Here is a 24451-nt window from a genome sequence, read left to right on the forward strand (position 1 = left end):
CTCCGGGTGCTGTATGTTGCCCGCAAGAAAAGGCCCAAAGCTGAAAGCCCCCCGGGATTGGACCATCACATTATCCGCTCAAACCGAAAGCAAAAGGGAACAATCGAACTCACTATTCATGAAGGGACTGCTTACAAATCACGCGGGGCAGGGGGGTTAACATGAGCCTTGAGAGCAGAGCTCTTGGGGTCCCACGCTGCGGGCACTGGGGGCTGGATCATTCTTTGCTGTGTGCGGTTGCCCTGTGTGTTACTACAGGCTGTTTAGAGACATTTCTGAGCCCCACCCGCCGGATGCCCCTCCTCATCACCCCGGATGGGACAACCAGCGCTGTGCCCGGACATTGCCACATGTCTGCGGGGGGCAGAATGGACCCCTGCTGAAAACCCTCTGCTCTGGAGCAAGCATTGGATAGAGCATCCTTGGAAGGTGCGTTGGGGTCTTCCGGGGAGACCTGGCCACAACAGTGTGTGTGTGTGTGTGTGTGTGTGTGTGTGTGTGTAGAGAATGAGATTTTAATAAACTGGCTCACGGGATTGTGGAGGCTTAGTGAGTCCAAGGTTTGCAGGGCAGGCCGTCAGGCTGGAGACCTGGAAGAGCTGTGGTTGAGGTCCAAACACCATCAGGAGACAGAATCCCCCCTTGCTCAGGTGAGGTCGGTCTTTTTTGTTCTCCTGAAGCCTTCAACTGATGGGATGAGCCCCGCCCACATCATGGAGGGTAATCTGCTTCTACTCAGAGTCCACTGACTCACAGAAACATCTGGAATAATGTTTGACTAAATATCTGGCCACCGTGGTCTAGCCAATGTGAGGCATAAAATTCACCGTTGCAACGGGATGCAGCCTCCCCTAAAAGAAATCACTTAGAACACTTTGAACTTGATTCGGTTGTCCTCCTTCCTTCCTTCCTCCCTCCCTCCCTCCCTCCCTTCCTCCCTCCCTCCTTCCTCCTTCCTTCCTTCTTCCTTCCTTCCTTCCTTCCTCCTTCTTTCCTTCCTTCTTCCTTCTCTCCTTCCTTCTCCCTCCCCTTCCTTCCTTCCTCCTTCCTTCCTTCCTTCCTTCCTCCTTCCTTCCTTCCTTCCTCCTTCCTTCCTCCTTCCTTCCTTCCTTCTTCCTTCTCTCCTTCCTTCTCCCTTCCTCCCTTTCCATCCTTCCTTCCTTCCTTCCTTCCTTCCTTCCTTCCTCCTTCCTTCCTTCCTTCCTTCCTTCCTTCCTTCTTCCTTCCTTCCTTCCTTCCTTCCTCCCTCCCTCCCTCCCTCCCTCCCTCTTTCCCTCCCTTCTTTCCTTCCTTCCTTCCTCTTGGTTTTTATACTGGCAGAGTTATTTTCGAACTATTTTATTGTATTTTAAGCAAAAATACAGCTAACTATATATGTTCATGGGTTAGGAGTCAAGATTTCAGGTAAGAACATAAGTACCAATCACAGAATCAAATAATGTAAGTAAGAATGTGAGAACTACATTAGAAATATTGACACAAACTCATGATTTTAAATAACTACATTAACAGCTATTAATGATTATATATATATATATGCCCCTGTGTCCCTGTGTGTGGGCCAGGAGCTACGCGGTGGACCTGTAACACCTTGGTGAGCCACAGGGCAAAAAGGCTTTTAAGGATTCCTGGGGTCACATCAAGAGGACACAAGAGCTTACTTAAGGGACTCCCATTGGCCAAAGTCCTGACGATTTGGAGCTCAAAAGAAAAAAAGCGACTATACTTGATTAAAGCACACTAACGCTTTGAAAAACCAAGCCCATAATGATATAGAACATTAAAAAGTTACAATAATGGGGGGGGGGCTGGGGGGCTCAGTTGGTTAAGCGCCCGACTCTCGATCTTGGTTTGGGTCATGATCTCATGGTTCACGGGATCCAGTCCCTGCATCTCTCTCTCTCTCTCTCTCTCTCCCTCTCTCTCTCTCTCTCTCCCTCTCTCTCTCTCTCTCTCCTTTCTCTGTCTCTCCCCATGCTGGCTGGCTCACTCTCTCTCAAAATAAATAAACATTTTTAAAAAGTTACCATAATGTCTTACAGAAGGTGACCATAATAGAATGTGCTTGTGCTGTCTCATCATTCATTTGGTTATTGTATCAATAAAGAATACCTTTGTTTGGGGCACCTGGGGGGCTCAGTCAGTTAAGAGTCTAACTTCGGCTCAGGTCATGATCTCACGGTTCGTGGGTTCTAGCCCCGCATGGGGCTCTGTGCTGATGGCTCAGAGCCTGGAGCCTGCTGCGGATTCTGTTTCTGTCTTCCCTGCTCATGCTCTCTCTCTCTCTCAAAAATAAAATAAACTTAAAAAAATAGTAATAAAAAGAATATCTTTGAAGACATTTTCCTACTCGAAGGCAAGGACTCAGTAGAATAGTCCAGTATTCTGTAACTTTCATAATGGTAAATTAGGGTTTGTTGAACAATAATTCAAGGGGAGGGACAAGTGGGTGTGAGGGCAAAGATTAATACAAGAGTTGATCATTGTCACAGCTGGGGGGTGGGCACAGAGAACTGTTGTGTCGTCGGTCGACTTTTGTATATATTTATAATTTCCATAAAAATTTTTTTGTTTTTATTTGATTTAAAAAAATTAAAAATATTTTTTAATATTTATTTATTTTTGAGACAGAGCATGAATGGGGGAGGGTCAGAGAGAGAGGGAGACACAGAATCGGAAGGAGGCTCCAGGCTCTGAGCTGTCAGCACAGAGCCCGACACGGGGCTCGAACTCATGAACGTCGAGATCATGACCTGTGCCGAAGTCGGACGCCTAACCGAATGAGCCACCCAGGCGCCGCTCATGAGAAAAAATGTTTAAGTCAGAAGGACAGATGAAACAAAGTGGGCCAAGTGTTGACTCTTGGTGAGGCTGAGCCCCAGGCACACATTCTCTTATCTCTACTTCTGTGTGTGCTTTACGTTCTCCATAACAATAATCGGGTTTTCTAAGTGTTCGCGTTTGTTAGCGTCATACGTCAGAATCTTAGGTCTGCAGGCTGAACTCAAACACCGAGGAGACCCTCAGATATCACTTCCCGTGGTACGTTCAGCCATCCAGCCCGAAGGGAAAAGACCAGGCTGATCCCTTTCTCATCTTCCCACCCTCCTCTGGGCCCTCTGCCCCCCATGGGCTGCACCATTGGGCTCCCCACTCCCAGGCTTCCCTTAGGGTCCAGCAGCGGGGGTCCTGGCTGGAGATCGGAGGGCTAGAGGAGAGTGAGCTGGGTGTGTCTGGCTCTCCTGGAGGCCACCGGCAGGAGCCAGCTCTCTGTCTTCTAGCAGATTCTCTCCTTGCCCCTTGAGGCCTAGGAAGGGCCACCCCATGCCTCGTTTGTGCGCAGTCCCAAATTTCCCATTCTGGTGTGCAAACCTTTCCTGCACCGACTCAGGACCCCTCTGCCCAGCCAAACCTCATCCCCCCCAGAGCCCAGCCTAGGTGCCGCTTCCTTGGGGAGCCTTTCCTGCAGCCTGGAAGGAGTCCAAGCCCGATTCTAGGCTCCCCGAGCCTCTCCCTAGCCTGTTGTAGGTTTGTTTTTGTTTTTTGTTGTTTTTTTTTAATGTGTTTCTGTGTGATTATTTGATGAATGTCCCCTTTTCCTAATACAGAGCATCCTGGACGCAGGGGCTGTTTCCCCCTGCAATGTTGGAATAATGGTATTCCCAGCACACAGTTGTAGGCACTTTGTAAGAAGTTTATTTATTTTTGAGAGACCCAGAGACAGCGTGAGTGGGAGAGGCAGAGAGAGAAGGAGAGAGAGAATCCCAAGCAGGCTCCATTTCAACCCGAACCGGGGCTCGAACCCCCGAAACCGTGAGATCATGACCTGAGCAGAAACCAAGAGTCTGGCGCTTAAGCCCCTGAGCCACCCAGGCGCCCCAGCACTTAATAAGCGCTTGTTGAATGCATATTCCTTTGAAGGAAGGAATTAGTGAGGCGCTTTATCCTACAAGCAAGTGCGCTTAAGGAGCTGAATTTTTTACTTTAATTTGGATGACCTGTGAACAGCACGTGTCCGGCGGCTACAGAATCGGACACGCGGGTCTAGAGAAAGGGGCGGGGCTCAACCGTACGGATGGATTTGAGGAGCAGCCGCAGACCCGCCCCTCCCGAAACACACCCTCCCCTCCCCTCCCCTCCCATGGTCTAGATCGCGCGATCGGGTTATTTGGAGGAAAACTGCTTAACAAGCGACTGCCCAGGGTCTGCTTAGTCACCCTTTACCGGCTCACTTAATCCTCACAATTGAGTCCTTTGTTATACACATTAGTTACTGATTTTATTATTTTTTTAAAGCTTATTTGTTTTTCAGAGAGAGTGAGCAGGGGAGGGGCCGAGACAGAGAGACAGAATCCCAAGCAGGCTCGGTGCTCACAGCACGGAGTCCAGTCTGGGGCTCGAACCCAAGAAGCGCGAGATCATAATCTGAGCTGAAGTCAGGAGTCTGACGCCTCCCCGACTGGGCCCCCCAGGCGCCCCATTCCATGAGTCAATTTCATCCTTAGAGCCGACCCATGAGGGAGAGATTATGATCGTTTCCAAATGAGGACATCGTGTAGCGAGTATTTTATTTGCCCAAAGCACAGCCTGCAGGGGCTGACAAGTCCCGTGGGCTTAACCTGGGTGCCTCCTGGCCTCCGGAGGGAACTGCCTAGGGAGCCCTGAGGCATTCACGGATTCACAAGAACTAGTTTGTCATGCCTTTCCGGACAGGGGGTGGAGTTAGGGTGGGGACGCGACACAGAAAACTCATTTTAGATGTGTGGTTATTGGCAGGGTGTTCAGATGCAGGAGTAAGACCCAAAGGGCAGTGTCAGAAAACACCAGATTGATCGAGATGTGGGCACAAATAGGGCAAGAACAGGGGGTTCTGAGCCTACCCTGCTGGGCTGTGCTGCGTGGCTGTCCCTGGCTCTTCCCTCCGGGCCTTGGTGGCTGTGAACGCACACGGTGGGGGCGGGGCTTCCAGCTGGCTGGGCAGTGCCTGGGTTGGGTGGGCTTTGGGAGGGGGTGCACAGCAGTTAAATCAGGCGGAGGCCTGGAGTACAGGCTCCCAGTGCCCAGCCATCACCCGAGCTCTGGGGGTGCCCCAACCCATCCCTCCATCCACAGCCCCCGCCCGCAGAAGTCCTGAAACACACAGTCAGCGTAACAGAGCGTAAACAGGACCAGCGGCCTGGGAAGCAGGCTCAGCTTCCAGCAGGAGTCAGAGGAAGTCACTGCAGCTTGTGAATCTTGTTTTCTCCCCTGTAAGGGCAGGGGTGGGTGTGGGGGGATGAAGGAAGGAAAGCGAGAGAGGGGGGAGCGCTTGGAGCTAGAAGGTCAAGCCTCTGACCCACCCAGATTGGTTGGGGGTGAGGGGCCAGTGGGGACTGAGCCAGGAGGCAGAGGGAGAGCAATTCTGAGCCAACAAGGACCATTTGGGGCCGGGCAAGAAAGGGCCCCATGCCTGCCAGCCTCCAGATCCCACCGATAAAGAGAGATTAATGTCTAATCCAGGCTTCATTCCAGAGATGGACAAACCAGTTTGCCAAGGCTCAACCAGAGAAGCCTCACCTTGCCCACCCCTCCCCCGCCCCCTGCCCCGGGCAAGGGGGTGGGGGCCCGAGCATCCAGCTGACCTTCCTGTGCCTCGAGGCACAGCCCTTGACCTTGACTCTCTGTGGCAGGAGCAGTGGGGGATGGGGCTCCAAGAGAGTCTCCAGGACCCAGCGGGTCTGAGGGGCTGCCCTCAGTCCCCTGCGCCCTGAGGAACTTGGGGACATTCGGTAAATTCAGGTTGTAAATCAGTCCCCTCACCTCCTGCCACCCTCAGGTGTCACTGGGTGGGAGAAGCTGTTGCTGGCCCCAAGAGATCCCCAAGACTCTAGGACAGAGGACCAGTCTCGTAGACCCCAAAGTGGATGCCGTCGGGAGCAGGACAAACATTGTAGATGGACCACTGCGCTGGGCTCTGGGTGGCCTGTTCTAACCACTTTGCTTCTTTCCCAGAGCCTCAACTGGGAAAAAGGGAATCCAAAGCTCTAAAACGGACATCTTGATTCCCTGTCCCCTCCAGACCCACTCTTCCTGCGCCCCCGTCTCCGTTTACGGCCACTCCAGCCCAGCCGGTGGATGGTGGAAGGTGGCCCAACCTTCAAAATATATCCTCAGGGGGAACATTCCTCCTGTCCCCGCTGATGCCAACCTGCTCCGTGCCTTGCCATAGCTCCTTCTTTCACTCATTCATTCAACACTGATGGGCACGTGCCCTGGGCAGAGCACCGGAGTCACTATAATAAAGGAGACTCCGTCGTGGCCCAGGAGGGGCTCTTATTCTGGGGCTTGGGGAGCAAGACACGCCACTGGAATGATGTCATCAGCGCTAGAGAGGTCGTGTGTGGGAGAGCCCCGGAAGGAAGACTCCCTGGAGAAGGACGGATTTGGGCTGGGCCTTGGAGGACAGGGGACCCCCAGGCAGGATCGTGGCTCAGTCACCCCAAGCAGTGGGCACAGGGGAGGGGCCTTGAGAAAGCATCAGTTATATCAAAGTTGGGGAGCACAGAGAAAGCTCTCATTTTTGGAGCCACAAAGGGCAAAAGAGAGAGCATGGGGAGCTTGGGGACATGCCAGCGTCCAGTGGGGCTGGTGGCAGGGGTGAGGGGAGAGTGGGGAGGCAGACAGGTTGGCGGGAGCTGACCCAGCATGCAGGGCCTTGGGCGCTGGGGTAGGAAGTGTGGCTGTATCCTGAAGACCGTCAAGGCCCCCAAGGGGGTTTTTTGCACAAGGGAGGTGACAACCAGATTCATATTTTAGAAAGGCCCCTCTGGAAAAAATAGTTTCAAACAGAGACGGGGGGCAAACCATAAGAGACTCTTAAATAGAGAGAACAAACTGAGGGTTGATGGGGAGGAAGGGGAGGGAGAAGTGGGTGATGGGCATTGAGGAGGGCACCTGTTGGGATGAGCCCTGGGTGTCGTAAGTAAGTGATGAATCATGGGAATCCACTCCCAAAGCCAAGGGCACAATGTATATATACACTGTATGTTAGCTAACTTGACAATAAATTATATTAAAAAAAAAAAAAAAGGAAGTCCCCGCTGGCTTCTGGGTAGAGATGCACTGGAGGGGTGACAGGTTAAAGAGACCCGGGAGGAGGCAGGGCGGCATAGTGGTTAGGGACTGGGCACTGGGGTCCCATGACCTACGTTTAAAATCCGCTTCCTACTTCTTACCTGGGGGCCACTGGACACACCTATTTGTCCAGCATAGCAGCCGATGCTGGGTGCTGGGGTTAGAGACTCTGTTCCAGAGAGATGTTTACATTCTAGGTCCTCAGCCTCAGTTTCCCCATCTGTAAACTGGAGACAATAATCATACCCGCCTCCCAGACCAGATGTGATAAACGAGTTAATATAGGTCAAACGCTCAGCATAGTCCCTGCACCCGGGGGCTCCTGCTGTTACTGGTTACTGGTCCAGGCAAGAAGGCACGGACAGAACCAATTGTGTTCCCCCAAACGCACATGCTGAGGTCCTGACCCCCGGTGTCTCTGAAAGTGACTGTATTTGGAGACGGGGCCTTTAAAGAGGTAATTAAATAAAATAAGGTCTGGAGGGTGAGCCCTAATCCAACGTGACTGGTGTCCTTAGAAAAAGAGGAGGTCGGGACACAGGCACACAGAGGGATGTCCACGTGAGGACACAGGGGGAGGACGCCCAGGAGAGAGGCTCAGAAGGAAGCAGACCTGCCCGCACTGTGATCTCAGACGTCCAGCCTCTGGAACCGTGAGAAACAAGGTTTCTATGGCTTAAGTCCCCAGCCTGTGGAATCTGTTTCTGCAGCCCTAGCAAACTGATACACACACCAGGCAGCGTAGCAGGACCGGAAAGGAAGACACGGATATGAGTCGCTTGGGGGGGGGGGGGGGGGGGGGAACTCGTGTGCCCAGCACACAGTAGGTGCTCATTATCTGTCGAATATGGTTGGATCTGGCAGGACAGGGACCGGGAAGGGAGGGCTGAGGACAGTCGAGAGAAGGCAGGACAAACCCGATGGCACTGGGCAGAGGCAGATGAGAGCTCTAACCGCCAGCACTGCCCAGCCCCCAACCCCCAGCCACACAGCAAACACTTCATGCCTCTGCTCTGCCAGGGGGCACCTTGAGAGCCCACATTTACTGAGAAAGACACTAAGGCTTTGGAAAGGGGCAGGGACTGCTCCCGAGGGAAGCAGGGGCAGGGGGCCTCCGGGACCGCCAGGGTGGGGACGCTCTGCAGGACAGGTGGCTGGAGCCTGGGAGAGAGGTGGGAGCTTCTGGGAACAGCCTGGAGCTGGCGGGGGGGATGGATGGCCAGGCTCCCAAGGCTCGGGGCTCAGGTCACCTTACATTCATTTCATTTTGTTTTCACGTGACTGGATCCAGGGGCACCTGGGTGGCTCAGTCGGTTAAGCGTCTGACTTCAGCTCAGGTCGTGATCTCACGGTTCATGGGTTCGAGCCCTGAGTCCGGCTCTGTGCTGACAGCTCAGAGCCTGGAGTCTGCTTCGGATTCTGTGTCTCCCTCTCTCTCTGCCCGTCTCCCACCCATTCCCTCTCTCTCTCTCTCAAATATTAATAAACATTGGGCACCCAGGTGGCTCAGTCGGTTAAGCATCCGACTTCAGCTCAGGTCAGGATCTCACAGTCCATGAGTTTGAGCCCCGCGTCGGGCTCTGTGCTGACAGCTCAGAGCCTGGAACCTGTTTCCGATTCTGTGTCTCCCTCTCTCTCTGCCCCTCTCGCACTCATGCTCTGTCTCTCAAAAAATGAATAAATGTTAAAAGAAATTTTTTTAAATAATTGAAAAAATGAATAAACATTGAAAAAAAAATAAAACAAAGTGACTGGGTCTCAGCACTTCGGAAAGTTTCCAGGACTTTTCAGATGTAGCCAACACTAAAGGCAAGAGCTCACTGCGGTGAGGATTTCTGGCAACTTCTCTGGCTTCTAAAGAAAAGAGTCATGGAAACCAGAGGCCCAGGCCTCTCTGGTGCTTGGAGAAACATGTCGGGGTCAAGAATTTCCCACCCGTAAATTCCCCACGTTTCAAGTTCAGAGGAGGTCTGCGCAGGGCTGGGGTTTGCATAACCTCTCACATCCCAGCTCTTCCTGCTTTGCGGCCTCCTGACAAGCTTGTCATCTGGGCCAGGGTTCACAAAGATGGTCTGATGCACTGAGACTCGCAAACAGATGTAAAGTCAGACTGAAGCTCGGTGCCCTGGAATTTGCTTGATCAAAAAGGGAAATTAAAAAAAAAAAAAAAAATATATATATATATATATATATATATATATATTCCAAAAACGGTTTTGGAATGTGCACCCCGGGGCGCTGGGCACAGGAACCCCCCTGTCAGGGCCTCCTGGTTCCCCATGTCCCTCCACGCACACCAGCATGGTGTCTCCCAGCCAATGTGCCACAGTGACCCCATTTCCCCTTGCACTTGTCCCTCTTCAGAATTCACCAAACAAAAGTCAGCATCTTTGAAGTGGATGTTTATAAATCCAAGACTTTTTTTTTTTTTTTTCCCCAGAATGTTTGGAGGCCTTAGCAGATTATTTTAACTCTTTTCCCCAGATGTTCTTGCCATATTTGGGCAAGACAAGAGACAGGAGGGCTTTTTTTGTTTGTTTTTTTTTTTTTCATGAGAAACTGCACTGTCTGGGAGAAGGCCACGGGTGCCTGGGTCTTCTCTCTCTCACGGGCGATTCTGGGCTGAACCTTCACGAACAACTCAACCGGGTCCTGTTCCAGTCCACGTACACAAATGATGATCGGACGGGAAATGTCAGCCTGTTAACATTTTTGGAGGAACCCCCCAGCACCTTGCCAAGAGATCGCTATCTCTGGGCCAGAGACTTTCCACTCGGCATGGCAGGGCTCGGGGCGATCGGACTCGTGCCCATTTCACAGAGGGGAAAGCGAGGCCCAGAGAGGGGAGCAGCGTGTCCGGTTTTTAAACATATCTTCGCGTGGGCACATTTCGAATCTATAGACACGTTTCAAGAACAGTATAATGAATACCCATGTTTTTTTACCAAATGCTAACATTCTGCGACATGTGCTTTCTCTCTCTTTCTCTCTGTCCCTCCTTATTCATGTATCTGCTCTCGCTTCGGAGGTGGTGACATCGTCCGGCATGCCCCTCCTTCTATGTGACCACGATACTGTGACTGCATTCTGGAAATGGCAGATCTACTCAATATTATTATCTGATACGCGTTCCATAATCTGGATTCCCTCATTGTCCTACTAGCCGTAATAGGGCTCTTTGTTTTTTTTTTTTTTAATTTTTTTTTTATTAACGTTTATTTATCTTTGAGACAGAGAGAGACAGAGCATGAACAGGGGAGGGGCAGAGAGAGAGGGAGACACAGAATCTGAAACGGGCTCCAGGCTCTGAGCTGTCAGCACAGAGCCCGACGCGGGGCTCGAACTCACGGACTGTGAGATCATGACCCGAGCGGAAGTCGAACGCTTAACCGACTGAGCCACCCAGGCGCCCCGTAATAGGGCTCTTTGTAGGTAGTTTTCATCCCGGAATTAATCAAGGGTCACCAGGGGCAGTTAGTGGTTGAGCCTCCTTCAGTCTTCAACAGTTCTCAGCCTTTTGTTTTGTGTTGTGTTTGCCTCTGGCTTTGCTGACATTCACATTTTCAAAACACCCAGGCCAGCTGGTTTGCAGGAAGTCCCTCAATTTGTGTTTGTCCGGTTGTTTCCTCTTGGTCTGATTTAGGTTAAACTTTTAGGATGGGAACACTGCAAAGAAGATCCTGGGCCCTTCTCAGAGGCATGACACCAAGGAAGCACATGAAGTCAGTCTATCCATTATTGGTTATCTTACGTCTGATTACTTCCCTGAGCTGATGTCCCCAGATTCCTGCACATCTTGTCCCTTAAAAAATCTTTCACCTATGGGGCGCCTGGGTGGCTCAGTCGGTTAAGCGTCCAACTTTGGCTCAGGTCACGATCTCGTGGTCTGTGAGTTCGAGCCCCGTGTCGGGCTCTGTGCTGACAGCTCAGAGCCTGGAGCCTGCTTCGGATTCTGTGTCTCCCTCCCTCTCTGCCCCACCCCAGCTTGCACTCTGTGTCTCTCTCTGTCTCTCAAAAATGAATACACATTCAAATTTTTTTTAATTTTATTTTTTATTTTTTAAAATTTACATCCCAATTAGTTAGCATATAGTGAAACCATGATTTCAGGAGTAGATTCCTTAATGCTTCTTATTCATTTAGCCCATCCCCAAACGTTAAAAAATTTTTAACAAAATGTTTCATCTATGGTTTTAACATTCATTGAGATGATTATTTCTTGAAATCAGTTATTACCAGGACGTTTGCAAAATGGCGATTTTTGGTTTGTCATTCCTTGTACATTTATTAGTTGGTGTTCTCCGAAGAAAAATGTTCTCTTTTACAACATTAAAAAAAATGTTTTTTTAATGTTTTTATTTATTTTTGAGACCGAGAGAGACAGAGCATGAGCAGGGGAGGGGCAGAGAGAGGGGGAGACACAGAAACTGAAGTGGGCTCCAGGCTCTGAGCTGTCAGCACAGAGCCCAACACGGGGCTCGAACTCACGGACTGTGAGATCATGACCTGAGCCAAAGTCGGACGTTCAACCGACTGAGCCACCCAGGCACCCCATACATGTTTTGGGTTTTTTTTTACTTTTTAAGTTTTTTAAAGATTTATTTATTCCGAGTTCGAGAGAGAAAGAGAGAGAGAGCAGAAGAGAGGGGCCGAGAGAGAGGGAGGCAGAGAAATCCAAGCAGGCTCCGCACTGTCAGCACAGAGCCCAATGCAGGGCTCGAACCCACAAACCACAGATCATGACCTGAGCCGAAGCCAAGAGTCAGATGCTCAAATGACTGAGCCACCTAGGCTCCCCTGTTTTATAACATTTTTTAAAGTGCCAGTATTGGCCCGCGGATTCATGTTTCACCCAAGGGGCTAGATTTGTTACTTTTATTATTTATTTTGTGTGCAAACTTTCCATCTGGCCGCTGGGCGCCCCTTCAAGCCCCTTCTGGGCCTGCACCTTGGACATAGTCCTATCGTTTTCCAGTACTTTAGTTTCTAGGCTCCTCCTGACATTCTCTGTCCCAGCCCGGAAGTTACCATCTCTCCCAGGGGGCCCAGTGCCTTTTACTGGGAAATGCTTTTGCAGGACCCAGAGTGCTAAGTGACTGTGGCTAGGCCCTTTGAGCAGACAGAGCTAGGGAGTTGCTATTTCTATCTTAGCAATACTACCAATTCAAAACTCCCTAAGTTCTCCTCCCCCCCCCCCCCCCGCGCCCCAAATCTCCCTCCTGCTGTATTGAGGACCTGGGTCCTGACCCAGTTCTGGGGCACACCCAAGTCGCTGCAGAACTGCTCTGCCCTCCCCACCCCTGCTTCACTCCTGCGGTCCAGGCCTTGGCTACAGCTCTCCCTGCCTTCACAGTGCTCCCTACAAGGGAGCACAGTCAGACAGGCCTCCTCAAGTTTCTCGGTAGTTTTCTGCACAGGGTTATGTCGCTCATGCTATACCCGGATTCCTTACTTTCTGTTAAGTTTCCAATTTTAGTTCCCCTCCCCACCCTTGTTGATTTATTTCTTATATGTAAAATATAGTCTTTAAGACACTCTTGGAGATTCCTGACGCTGGAAGAGTGTGTGTGCGGCCTGGAGAGTCCCTGGCCGTCCACCTGTGAACCCCAAGGGTCACACCGGGGTCTCTGGAGAGCTCACAGGCCCGGGACCTCGTGGTCTCTATGACAGCGCTTTTTCTCATTAGCCTGTTTAATCTTCACAAGAGCCGAGAGAGTATCTGGCACCTAGTAGGGTCTCCGTAAACAGCCGTAGGAATTAGAGGCCCATTTCACAGGGTGGAAGCCGTGGCTCAAAGAGGGGACGTCTTGCCCGCAGAGGTCTCATTAGGGAAGAGACGCTGTGTGAGCGCCGCCCCAGCTCCTTGCACACAGTAGGCGCTTCGGTGGAGACGCGGGGCGGGCGTGTGCCCCGGGGAACCAGAGTTCTGGGCAGACGGGGCGGGGCGTATGCAAATAGCCAGCGAGGAGGCCGGGGATTGGCCGGCGCGGGCGGGGGCGGGGCGCGCCGAGGGAGGGCCCAGGCCGCCAGGTGCGCGGACCCTGAGAGGCGCGGTGCCCGCTGGACCGCCCGCCCCGCGCTCCCCGCGGCTGGTTCAAGGCCATGCTTCCGCTCTGGGCCCTGCTGGCCCTCGGCTGCCTGCGCCTCGGCTCGGGTGAGCGGGGAAGGGGAGAAGGGGCCGTGCCTCGGGAGGGCGGGCAGCTGTGACCTGGGCCCTGACCCTCCCACAGTCCTCAGAGGAACCTGGATGCAAAGGAGCATTGGGAACGGGGAGCTTCGTGTGTTCACTCCAGGAACGGGCACGCCTGCCTGCTCTCTGACAAGCCCTGTGGATCCTCTGGGGATTCGGGTGTTGCTAACAATAGACCACACTAACTAAGCTTCCTCAGGTGGGATTCCAGGGCTCAGGGATCACAGATCCCTGTGATGGGTGCTGTGAGAGAGAGGCACAGGGGGCTACGGGAGAGCAGAGAAGGCGCGGGACTAGACCCTGGAGAGGCCTGGACTGGAGGGGATGGAGGGGCATTGCAGGGGAAGGGGCAGCCCCGGCAAGTTCAAGGAGGGAGGCAGTATGGTCTATCCTGGGAACCTCCCGACCACTGTCCTTCAGCGTGGCTGGAGCATGGGGTGGGGGTGGGTGGGGGGCGTGCTTTGGGGTGAGGCCGCAGGCCCAAGGAAGCAAAGCCCAGAACCTCAGGACTTTGATGCCCCTTCAGAGGGGCTGGACTGTGTTGGAGTCCCTTCCAACGCAGTGGGGAGCCACAGAAGGGGCTCAGGAGGAGAGTGACAGGGTCAGGTTTGCATGTTAGAGAGCCGAGAATGGGGGAAGGGTCCACGTGAAGAGAGTGGAGCCGCTGGACTGGGCTGATTGTGTGACGAGATGCTTAGGAGAGGCAGTGGGGTTCTTGGCAACCGAAGAGAGAGAGGGCAGCGGGGGGCTGGACCGCTTGGCTTCAGGGGGTGGGAGGGGGGGTTGTGGGGGCAGGGGTGCCGCCTGTGTCTGAGACAAGTTCCTGAAATGGCCCTTGGGGAGGGCGAACCCCAGTGCCCGGCACACTCTGGGTGTCGGGAACCCTGTGCAGACATGGGGTGGGGGGCAGAGTGTGCCCAGGGGTGTGGGCTCTTCTGCTGGGGGTCAGCTCCTGTCCTCGTTGCCTCCTCTAGGTGTGAACCTCCAGCCCCAGCTGGCCAGTGTGACCTTTGCCACCAACAACCCGACCCTCACCACGGTGGCCTTGGAAAAGCCTCTCTGCGTGTTTGACAGCTCAGCGGCCCTTGATGGCACTTTTGAGGTCTACCTCTATGTCCTGGTCGACTCAGGTGAAGGCCTTCTTCCCGCGGGCCGCACCGAAAGGGGCTTTGACCTGTCTGCAGGGAGGAGGAAAGGACATGGGTCGTGGGGCGCTTTAGCACTGGAACGCGACTGCCCCCGTGTACCTCACTGACAGGCAGCCCTGGGGGCTCCGTGCCAGCCCTGGGCAGGGAGCTGAGGCCACACGTATGGACTCGTCCCCGAGAAGCGTCCAGTCTAGCGGAGAAATAAAGGCAGCACCAGTCACTGAGCACCTGCATCGTGCTCAGTGCTTCCCACACCTTAGAGCTAATATTGACAACCGGCCGGCAGGACAGCTGCTAGGATGCCCATCACAGAGCAAGGAATCAAGGCTCACAGAGGTGGAGTCACTCGTGGGAGCCCCCAGGCTGGAAAGTGAACCCAGATCACTGTGGTGTCTCAAGCCCCGGCCCTTCCCCAGGCTCCCCGAGGTGGTGCCTGATAGGGGTTTGCGAGGGAAACCATGCACTGGGACCCACGTGCTCTGGCCCGGCCTCGCCTGCTCACTGGGGCGATCCTGGGCTTCTGAGAGAAAGAACCCAGTGACGACCTCTGACATTTCTGGCAGCCCGTTCAGGGCCATCATTTCATTCTTTCAGCCGACATTTCCCGCCTGCCTACCTGCGCCCGATCTGTGCCCACTGCAGGGGGGTTCTCTCCCATTTTACGGACCAGGGCCCAGAGAGGTACAAGGGGTTGTCCGAAATCACCCAGCAAGTAAGGAGGGGACCTAGGACCCGACGCAGGTCTGTCTGCCTGCATGCTGTTTCCCCTGTACCGTAGCACCCTCCTTTCTCACTTTACGGAAGATCCAGGGCTCTCAGGGGAAAATGGTGGAAGTCTGTTGGGGCGGGAGGGTCTGTGGGAAGAGGAGGTGGGTGAGAGCCGGGAGCCGGGCACGGCGCCCGAAGCCGAGAGGTGATCCCGTCTGCCCCCTCCGTTGCACAGGGAGCCCTCGAAGCAGGGCTGAACCTGCCTCAGCCTGGGACGCAGGGCCCAGCATAGCGCTGGCTCAGGGAGGTTGTCCGCGGGTATTGGGTGAATGGCTGAGTGAGTGACTTTGAGCTGAGGTGGCCAGGAATCTCACTCCCGACCCTGTCTCTGCAGCCAGCTCCAGGAACGCCTCCGTGCAGGACGCCAAGACCCCGCTGAGCTCCACCTTCCAGCAGACAGAGGGGGGAAGGACGGGCCCCTATAAGGCAGCGGCCTTTGACCTGATCCCCTGTGGTGACCTGCCCAGCTTGGATGCCATCGGGGATGTGGCCCGGGCCTCGGAAATCCTGGACGCCTACCTCGTCAAGGTGGGCGCCAACGGCACCTGCCTTTCAGACCCCAACTTCCACGGCCTCTGCAACCCGCCCCTGTCGGCGGCCACGGAGTACAGGTGGGTGTGGGCAGCTGTGGGTGAGTGACCGTCATGCCCCAGCCCTGACCCAGGAAGGCCCAGAAGGGCCGCGTTTCTTGTACCAGGACTGGCCCAGGGCTCACGAAGGGGCCTGCTTCAGGGCGTGTGACCATGCCAGGGCCCCAAGCACTCAGAAGGACCCCTGCTTGGCTTAATTCTCTGCCTTTGTCATCTTGAAATTCTTTTATTATTCTTTAAATCTTTTTTTTTTTTACATTTGTTTATTTTTGAGAGAGAGAGAGAGAGACACAGAGACAGTGTGAGAGGGGGAGGGGCAGAGAGAGAGGGAGACCAGAATCCGAAACAGGCTCCAGGCTCTGAGCGGTCAGTACAGAGTCCGACGCGGGGCTCAAACTCACAGACCGCGGGATCGTGACCTGAGCCGAAGTCGGATGCTTAACCAACTGAGCCCCCCAGGCGCCCCCCCTTTTTTTTTAAGTGTTAAACTAGAGGTTGTTGATTTTTTGGTTCTCAGAATATCCGCTGTTTTAAACTGACCATGTATGAGACCGTCAGCGGGCTCTTGGTATTTTGTGCTGATCTTCCTTTATGATTAGAAACACTTGATTGGGGTTTTCTACATAAAAATATAGCCCTGTCCCAGGAAAGTTGAGTTGGGAATGAATATTATTCCTTTTTTTTTTTTTTTTTTTTTTTTAAGTCCCTTTTGTGTGCCAAGGACCAAGCTGGGAATAGTGGAAGGCAAAAATACCGTCAGGACAAATGGGTTAATACTCAGCCAGTATGCTATAGGCCTCGTATAGATACTAGAGAAATGGTGGGGGCGGGGCTCCCAGAGGGAGAGCTGACAGGAGGGCCATTGGTCCCTTCCTGGAGGCTTCCTGGAAAGAGTCCAGGAGCAGGAATATGGGGCAACGGTGCCGATGCCAAATCCAGCACTGTCCTGTCGCCCAGAGCCCACCCTGTGGCCGCCTAGATTTCCATCTCCTAGAAGTACCCCGTCTGTCCCCCAAACCAGTCCTCCCAACCCCTCCCACTTCCGGTGGCCCAGGGTGCACAGGATGGATAGAAGTCGCCCTTTGCTCCGTCTCCTTGCAGGTTCAAGTACCTCCTCGTCAACATGTCCGCGGGCTTAGTACAGGACCAGACCCTATGGTCCGACCCCATCCGCACCAACCGTCGTAAGTGGGGGCGGGGGGGGGGGGAGGGCTGCGGGGCAACCCTCAGGGGAACCCGGGAAAGCAGACTCAGCCTGTCATGGGGAAAAGTCTCCCCAGATGCAGGGCAGGCTGTTGGGTTGATGAGGAAAGTGCATCTTTAAAAAAATGTTTTTTAATATTTATTTTTTTGAGAGAGAGAGTGCGTGCAGGGAGGGAGGGACAGAGAGAGAGGGAGACAGAATCCGAAGCAGGCTCCAGGCTCCGAGCTGTCAGCACAGAGCCGGGGCTTGAACTCACGAAGCATGAGATCATGACCTGAGCTAAAGTCGGACGCTTAACCGACCGAGCCACCCAGAGGTCCCAGAGGATGCATCTTAAAATGGTTTACCTGACACTTGCCCCCTCCCTTGTCTGAGGTGTTGTGGCGGGTTTTGCTGGCGTAACTGAGGTGGGTGTGGAGTTTGTCCTGCATTCCATCCTGACCCCCCCACCCCATGTTGGGTCCACCCCCACGGTAAGCTGACGGGCCATGCAGTAGCTCTGAAAGGTAGCTTGAAGTCACATGGCTAGTGACGGGTGTGGACAGGGCGTGTGTGCATGTGGCTGGAGTGGCTCCCCGCCTGCCCATGCGTTGTGACCCCCCTCCCCCCCGCCCCTGTAACAGTGCTGCCTTGGGACCAAGAGTCCCGAGTTCAAGCCCAGCCTCTGCCCCTCACTGCTGTGTGAACCCTTCAGAACCTCAGTTCCCACATCTCAGAAGTGGGAGGAAAAACCCTTGGTCTGCCTCCCCAGCCGGATTCCTTTGAATTATCCAGGCAAAAGCACCAGGCCCGGTTCTTTTTGGGCAGGGCCCGAGGTCAGTTTGTGGGAAGACTGTGCCCTTTGGGACTAGACAGACCAGCACGTAAACTCGAGTCTAGAGTCCGAGTGCCCTGGGACAGGAACTCAATCTCCCTGAGCTGCAGAAAGTGATCTGTAGAATGGGTATCTCGTGGGTCTATATGGGGCAATGACCAGAAAGCAGCTAGTTCACCGTAGGACCTGTAAGTTGTTCACTGAGTTCTAAAGGTGACTTTGGTAGAGGGGTGGAGGGGTTCTGTTAGACCAGGGCCCTTTGCCTCATCTTTAAAAATTTTTTTTTTAATTTTATTTTTGAGAGGGTTTTGAGAGAAAGAGAGAGTGAGCAGGGGAGAGGCAGGCACAGAATCCAAAGCGGACTCCAGGCTCTGAGCTGTCAGCACAGAGCCCAACGCGGGGCTTGAACCCACCGACCACGAGCTCATGACCTGAGCCGAAGTCAGATGCTTAACCCACTGAGCCACCCTGGTGCCCCAGGCCTCGTTTTTAATTGTGGATAATCCTTATCCCATCCATTTCACCAGACGAGTTGAATTAGGTTGTAATTTAAAATTATGCAAAAGGCCAGGGACACCTGGGTGGCTCAGTCAGTTAAGCCTCGGAGTTTGGCTCAGGCCATGATCTCACAGTTCGTGAGTTCAAGCCCTGCTTCGGGCTCTGTGCTGACAGCCTGGAGCCTGCTTGGGATCCTCTGCCCCTCTCCCTCTGGCTCTCTCTCCCTCTCTCTCTCTCTCTCAAAATTAAGTAAACATTTTTTAAAAATAAAATTATGCGGAAAGACCCTTAAGAGAGGAGGAGACGAGACACACGAGGTAGTTGGGACGTGGGTGTGGAACAAGCAAGATAATTGTGCCTCAGACCTGAGGGGGGACAGACACCGACCCGGGTCCCTGCTTCATCCTGAGATCTGCGGCTGCCGGGCCTGGGGGTGGGGGGGGTCCCCTGTGTGTCCCCGGGAGAAGGCTGAGGGGTGCAGTGTCTGGGGGAGTAAGTGGGCCCGTGTCCCGTTAGCCACCCCCTACTCCGCGATCGACACGTGGCCGGGCCGGCGGAGCGGGGGCATGATCGTCATCACGTCCATCCTGGGCTCCCTGCCCTTCTTCCTGCTCGTCGCCTTTGCTGGTGCCATCGTCCTCAGCCTCCTGTGAGTAGCCGCCGGCTGGAGGGTGCGACTCGGGGTGCACCCCAGGCACGCTCCTCCTCGAGGGTCCCCCCCGCCAGGCAGGGGAGAGCCCAGAAGGCCATGGAGCTGCCTTCCACCCTGGGGTGGGGGCGGGGCCGGGGGCTGGTGAGAGGGGAGCAGTGTCCTGGGGTGTCCGAGGTCAAATCATGCAGCTGGGTAGGGAGGGGCTCGGTACCCGGGCTTTGCGGGCAGGTCCCGGCTCTGACACCTCTCCTTCTGTGCCTCAATTTCCTCATCCGGGCGACGGGGATACGAATAAATACTATCCTCTTTGTGGAGTCTTGAAGGTTAAGTGACATAATCCCTAGAGTTTTCAGGGCAGCACCTGGACACTCAGTAAATATTAGCTTTGTTGTCGTAGTTCAGTTCACCTACTTGCTGTAAGATGGGGAAACTGAGGCCCAAGGTCACAACAGCCAGTTAAAACAGAGTTGAGCTCAGAGCCCTGGGCTTCTGAAGCTACCAACAGCTCTGATGTTGGACGAGGACTTGAGGTCTCCCGTGGGGGGTCCGGAGCAGCTCACAGGGCTGCCTGGCGGGAAGTCAGGTGTGCCCACAATCCACTCGTCCTGGGATGATGGCGCAGGGGGGGAGTCAAGGCACCGGCAGGTGCTGTGGGAATCTAGAGGAAGGGGAGGAAGGTCCTGGCTGGATCCCTGCCAGGGAGGGCTTCCTGGAGGAAGGAGCAGGAGGAGCCGAGTCTGTACGGGGATGAGTCGTCAGGTCCTATGCAGAGTGCTGCCCAGAGAGAGGGAGGCTCTGAAGGGGGAGATGGTGCCTGCCCCAGTGCTGGTGGGAGGACAGATGGGAAGTCCCCTTGGAGCAGGTGAAATTAAGGGGACACAGAGACCAGCCAGGCGGGAAAAGCCCTGTGGGCTGGGTGGGGGATGGGGAAGGGGACAATGAACTTGCAAATCAGGTTGCCCTCTGCCATTTAAGTCCTTAAAACACAAATAACAGATGAGATTAGTCACTAGGAGACTGGTCTGTCTGGTCAGACTTGGGAGCCCTGGGGACAGGGGTATGTCCCTCCCTCCTTGTGGGCAGCACGTTAATTTGGCACCAAAGGTCCTGTTACCTGACGTTAGCCTGGCTCTCCCATTTATCCCTCCTCTACCCCCATCCCAGCCCCAGCGACACCAGACTGCCCACTGTTACCCCAGCCCTTCCTGTCGCGTGCCTGGAATGCCTTTCTCAGCCCCCTCCTTCGGGATCTATGACCTGTCCCCTCCTCCAGGAAGCCTTCCTGTCCGTTCTGTCTGGTCGTTCTTTGCTGTGGCCTGTCTTCCACAATCTTAGCTCTTTGGGGATTTGGGACGGCGGCCTCCAAGTGTCCAGCTCATGGCAAGATCTGTAAATCGCCTGTTCCCGCAGTTCCAAAGGGGGTGCCCCTTCCCTTATCCCGGGGCCCTGGCACGCAGTGAGGGCTCTGGAAAGACTGGTCTCTGGCCGAGGGCAGCGTCTAAGTAGAAAGGTCCCTGAGCAGCTGCAGGGGTTTAGGCTTGCTCTGTGCCCCTAACCCTTACTCTCTTTGTCTGCTTGGTCAGGGACACGGGCGGTTCTGACAGGGAAACGACACACGACTCCCAGATCACGCAGGAGGCCGTCCCCAAGTCCCTGGGGACCTCGGAGCCCGCGTACACGTCTGGGAACCGGGGGCCGCCGCTGGACAGGGCTGAGGCGTATTCCAGCTAGCTGCAGGACTGAGCCCAGGCCTTCTCCCCACTGGCCTTGCCCAGGGGGTGTGCGGGCAGCCGGTGCCCTGGCCCCACCCACGGCGGAACAGGGCGTGTTGGCCCAACCTGCGGGAAAACTGTTAATAAAATCTTCCCAAGGTTTTGAGTTCCAAATGAATGAGGGACTAGACAGATGAATGAATGCTTGAGTCCGTGTTGGGTGGAGGGGCCGGATTGTTTCTCTAGAGGGTGGGGGCAGGGGACTGATTTTCCATCAGAGTGGAGGGGGTGAGGGTTAGGAAAAACGGGTGTCAGAACCCCTGGAACCTCCGGAAGATGGGGGAAGCAGCACCCCCCTGATCGCCTCCCGTGAGCTGGAGGGGTCCCGGGAGACGGGCCAGGCGTGCAGTCACTAGATGGTGTTTGGGGTTCGCTGACTCCGAGGTGCTTGAAGCTGAACTGGGCCCCACAGGGGCAGCGGCCATCAACTCCTGTGTCCCCCAGCAGCCATCTCCTTCTCTCCGGGGCTCAGCTTCCTCATCTGTAAAATGGATTGATGTGTAAATGGCTACTTTCAAGGCTCCTTCCCTGCTTTCCCTGAGGGCACCGCGGTGGGCGGGCCGAAGAGGCTTCCGGAAACAGAAGAGGGGCACCGAGTCCACTTGTGGGGGCGCCGCAGGGACCCTCCTACTCCCGCTTCCCGGCTCAGATGACTCAGTTCTCTCTTCTGAGCCAGGTAGCAAGACCACTTCCCTCTGGGGAATGTGCAAAACGAGTCATGGTTTTCCCATCACGGAAAGGAGAAATTTCTCCGAGCAGGGCTGGGTTAAAGCAGGCACGCTAACTTGTCAGCTGTGAGGGAGACAACACTCCTGAGAGGCGGCGGTCTCCCCGCTGGCCTTCATCAGCAGTGGCTGATGGGGTCCACTGAGACCACCAGATCTTCCTCTGGGGGTACGGATGCTGAGACCAGCACGGGTCCACCAGCGGGTTCCAAAGCCAGGAAGGCAGGAGGAGAAGCCTAAAGGCAGGCAAGGGTCAGGAGAAGCCAAAGCGGCCGAGGGTCCATCAGGGTGGCCGCGGCCACGGGAGCTGAGAGGAATCCAGTCCCTGGGCCGTGGGGAGGAGGGAGAGGTGGCGCAGACTGGGTAGGCTCCGGCCAGCTCTGGATCCCTCGACACTGTATTCGTCCTCCCCGAGCCCTGCCTCCAGTAGGGCTATGCTTCCAGAGCTCCTCCAGGAGAAACCCCAGCGGCCACAGAGGGGAGGCAAGGCTTCCGGAAGTCTGCCCTTGTTAAAAATTCCTGCAAATGTGCATTTTGGTTTTTTCTTCCGTTTTTTAACAAGTAATCTCTATGCCCAGTGTGGGGCTCGAACTCACAACCCTGAGATCAAGAGTCGCACCCTGCCTTCTGTTTTGTAACATGCCTGTATTTATTTTCATTGAGGTGGGCTTCACATAACACACAATTAACCGTTTTAAAGCAAACAGTTCAGTGGCATTTAGAACGTTCTTGATGTTATGCAACCATCGCCTCTGCCTGCTTCCAGAATGTTTCCATCACCCCAAAAGGAAACCCTGTACCTATCAAGCAGGGACTTCCTGTTTCCTCCCCCCCCCCCCAACCCGAGTCCCTGACAACCACCAGTGTCTCTGGACATTTTGTACCAACGGACTCATACGACGCGTGGGCTTTTGAGTCTGGCTTGTCATGTTTGAGTCTTTGGTCATGTTTCTGAGGTCCAGCCACACCGTAGCAGGTGTCGGTGACTTGTTCCCTTTTTACGACCGCGTAGCAGTCCACCCTGTCCTTCTTCGGTGGACGGACGCAGGGGTCGTCTCCACCGTTCGCTGTCGTGTCACTGTTTGCGGGGGGCAGTGCTGCTCTGAACGGCCACCTTCACGTATTTGTTTGGACACCCGTTGTCGGGGGTCTTGGGTGCGTACCTCGGAGCGGATGGCCGGGTCATATGGCCGTTCTGTTTCACGCGTTGAGGACCCACCAAATTGTTTCCCACGTCGGGAGAGGCTGCTGGTCCCGCGAGTGAAGCACAGCCTTTCTGGCATCAGATCTGACTTACCTGTCAGCCGGGAGACCTTAGGTGAGCCGCTTCGTCTCGTGCAGCCTCGGTTTCCCCGTTTGTAAAAAAGCTTTGGGCCCTCGGTTTCCCTCTCTCTCTGCCCCTCCCCTGCTCATTCTCTCTCTCAAAACTAAACATTAAAAAAAAAGAAGAAGAAGAAGACAGGGCGCCTGGGTGGCTCCGTGGGTGGCTGGGTGGCTGAGCCGTCTTCGGCTCGGGTCATGATCTCACGGTTCGGGAGTTCGAGCCCCGCTCTCGTGGGCTCTGTGCGGACAGCTCAGAGTCAAAATCTGTGTGTCCCTCCCTCTCTCTCTGCCCCTCCCCTGCTCACGTTCTGCCTTCTGTCATGCTCTCTCTCAAAAACAAATAAGCATAGGGGCGCCTGGGTGGCGCAGTCGGTTAAGCGTCCGACTTCAGCCAGGTCACGATCTCGCGGTCCGTGAGTTCGAGCCCCGCGTCGGGCTCTGGGCTGATGGCTCGGAGCCTGGAGCCTGTTTCCGATTCTGTGTCTCCCTCTCTCTGCCCCTCCCCCGTTCATGCTCTGTCTCTGTCCCAAAAATAAAATAAATAAAAAACGTTGAAAAAAAATTAAAAAAAAAATAAGCATTAAAAAACAACAAAAAAAAGGCGACTCGTGGAGCAGCTCCCAGCCTGTGCCCAGAAGCCCCTGCACATACTCACATCGGCCGCGTAGGCAGGGCTTCCCCACGGCTGCTCCGAGCCTTGGCCACACGCCCTGTGACCTCCCAGGACAGGCGAGCACAGGAGGCGCGGGGGGTCGGTGCCACAGAGCCGCCGCCAGCCTCCGCATCTTCCCTGGAGGCCGCCAGGGGCCGGGTTCCCATCCCGGGTTCTGATGAGGTTTAAGGCTTCCTGCCTTACGGTGCTGCTGGAGCAGGAAAGTTCAGTCCAGGAGTGTCCCCCTACTCAGGAGGCAGTGGTCTGGCCCCTGGTGATTCAGGGTCAGCCTGCAGGATCGCAGGGGGCTGGGGTCTCGCCCGGCTTTCCTTGGCTGTCTGAGTCTAACAGGGAAATTCGTTTGTTCCCCACCGAATCTGCCAGCCTGGCCTCGGCAGGCCTGTTACGGCATAACCCACAGACTTTCTTTTTGTTTTCTTTTGACTTGTTTTTTTTTTGGGGGGGGGGACGCGCAAGTGAGCGAGGGGCAGAGAGAGAGAGAGAGAGAGAGAGAAGCAGGGCTCACCTGACGCAGGGCTCGAACCCACGAACCGCGAGATCGTGACCTGAGCCAAAGCCGGACGCTTAACCAACTGAACCGCCCAGGCGCCCACAGAGGCTGATGCGCGGAGCACACACGATGTGAGAGGCCCGGGGACTGGCTGAGATCACTTAAGGGGGATACAGAGACTACTGCAAGGGACCGAGCGCGTCCGCAGTGGGGCCGGCATGGAGGGACGCCCAAGAGAACAGGAAGAGAACTCACCGGAAAGCTGCACCCTACCTTCTGTGACCCCGACGCGGTCTCTGGCCTCTGTTCTCCCGCTCAGCCCCCGAACCTCCCCATCACTGAGATGGTGACAGTGTTGCTCCCATGTCTCCAAAACCTCCTCCCCAACACACACTTCTGTCCACAAAACAGCCTCTCTGGGGTCCTTCGGTTGGTCCCTCCCGTGCAGCACCGGGGGAGAGAAGGGAACCCAGCGTCTTTCAGAGGGTGGG

General features: G+C 54.8%; 1 protein-coding gene across 2 annotated transcripts; it reads left to right on the plus strand.

Annotated features, from left to right (window-relative positions):
- The first annotated feature begins 13125 nt into the window (after window positions 1-13125).
- On the plus strand, window positions 13126-20867 carry UPK3A (uroplakin 3A). Of its 2 annotated transcripts, XM_023257601.2 has the most exons (7): window positions 13350-13502; window positions 14278-14433; window positions 15046-15163; window positions 15554-15830; window positions 16911-16993; window positions 18842-18974; window positions 20561-20867. In XM_023257601.2, the coding sequence occupies exons 2-7, from the start codon at window positions 14392-14394 to the stop codon at window positions 20706-20708; spliced, it is 801 nt and encodes a 266-aa protein (XP_023113369.1). In that variant the 5' UTR covers window positions 13350-13502; window positions 14278-14391; the 3' UTR covers window positions 20709-20867. The 2 variants fall into 2 exon arrangements, with proteins under 2 accessions (XP_003989417.2, XP_023113369.1); XM_003989368.5 differs by lacking the exons at window positions 13350-13502; window positions 15046-15163 and adding an exon at window positions 13126-13267.
- The last annotated feature ends 3584 nt before the right edge of the window (window positions 20868-24451 follow it).

The sequence above is a fragment of the Felis catus genome, chromosome B4 (assembly GCF_018350175.1).
Source record: "Felis catus isolate Fca126 chromosome B4, F.catus_Fca126_mat1.0, whole genome shotgun sequence".
NCBI classification, from domain to species: domain Eukaryota; kingdom Metazoa; phylum Chordata; class Mammalia; order Carnivora; family Felidae; genus Felis; species Felis catus.

Bases quoted from the DNA above. Each gene is read 5' to 3' on its own strand.
- UPK3A (XM_003989368.5), top strand. From the start codon at position 13,216: ATGCTTCCGCTCTGGGCCCTGCTGGCCCTCGGCTGCCTGCGCCTCGGC. The intron at 14,434-15,553 runs GTGAAGGCCTTC...CTGTCTCTGCAG, and splicing joins CTATGTCCTGGTCGACTCAG to CCAGCTCCAGGAACGCCTCC. The intron at 16,994-18,841 runs GTAAGTGGGGGC...GTGTCCCGTTAG, and splicing joins CCCCATCCGCACCAACCGTC to CCACCCCCTACTCCGCGATC.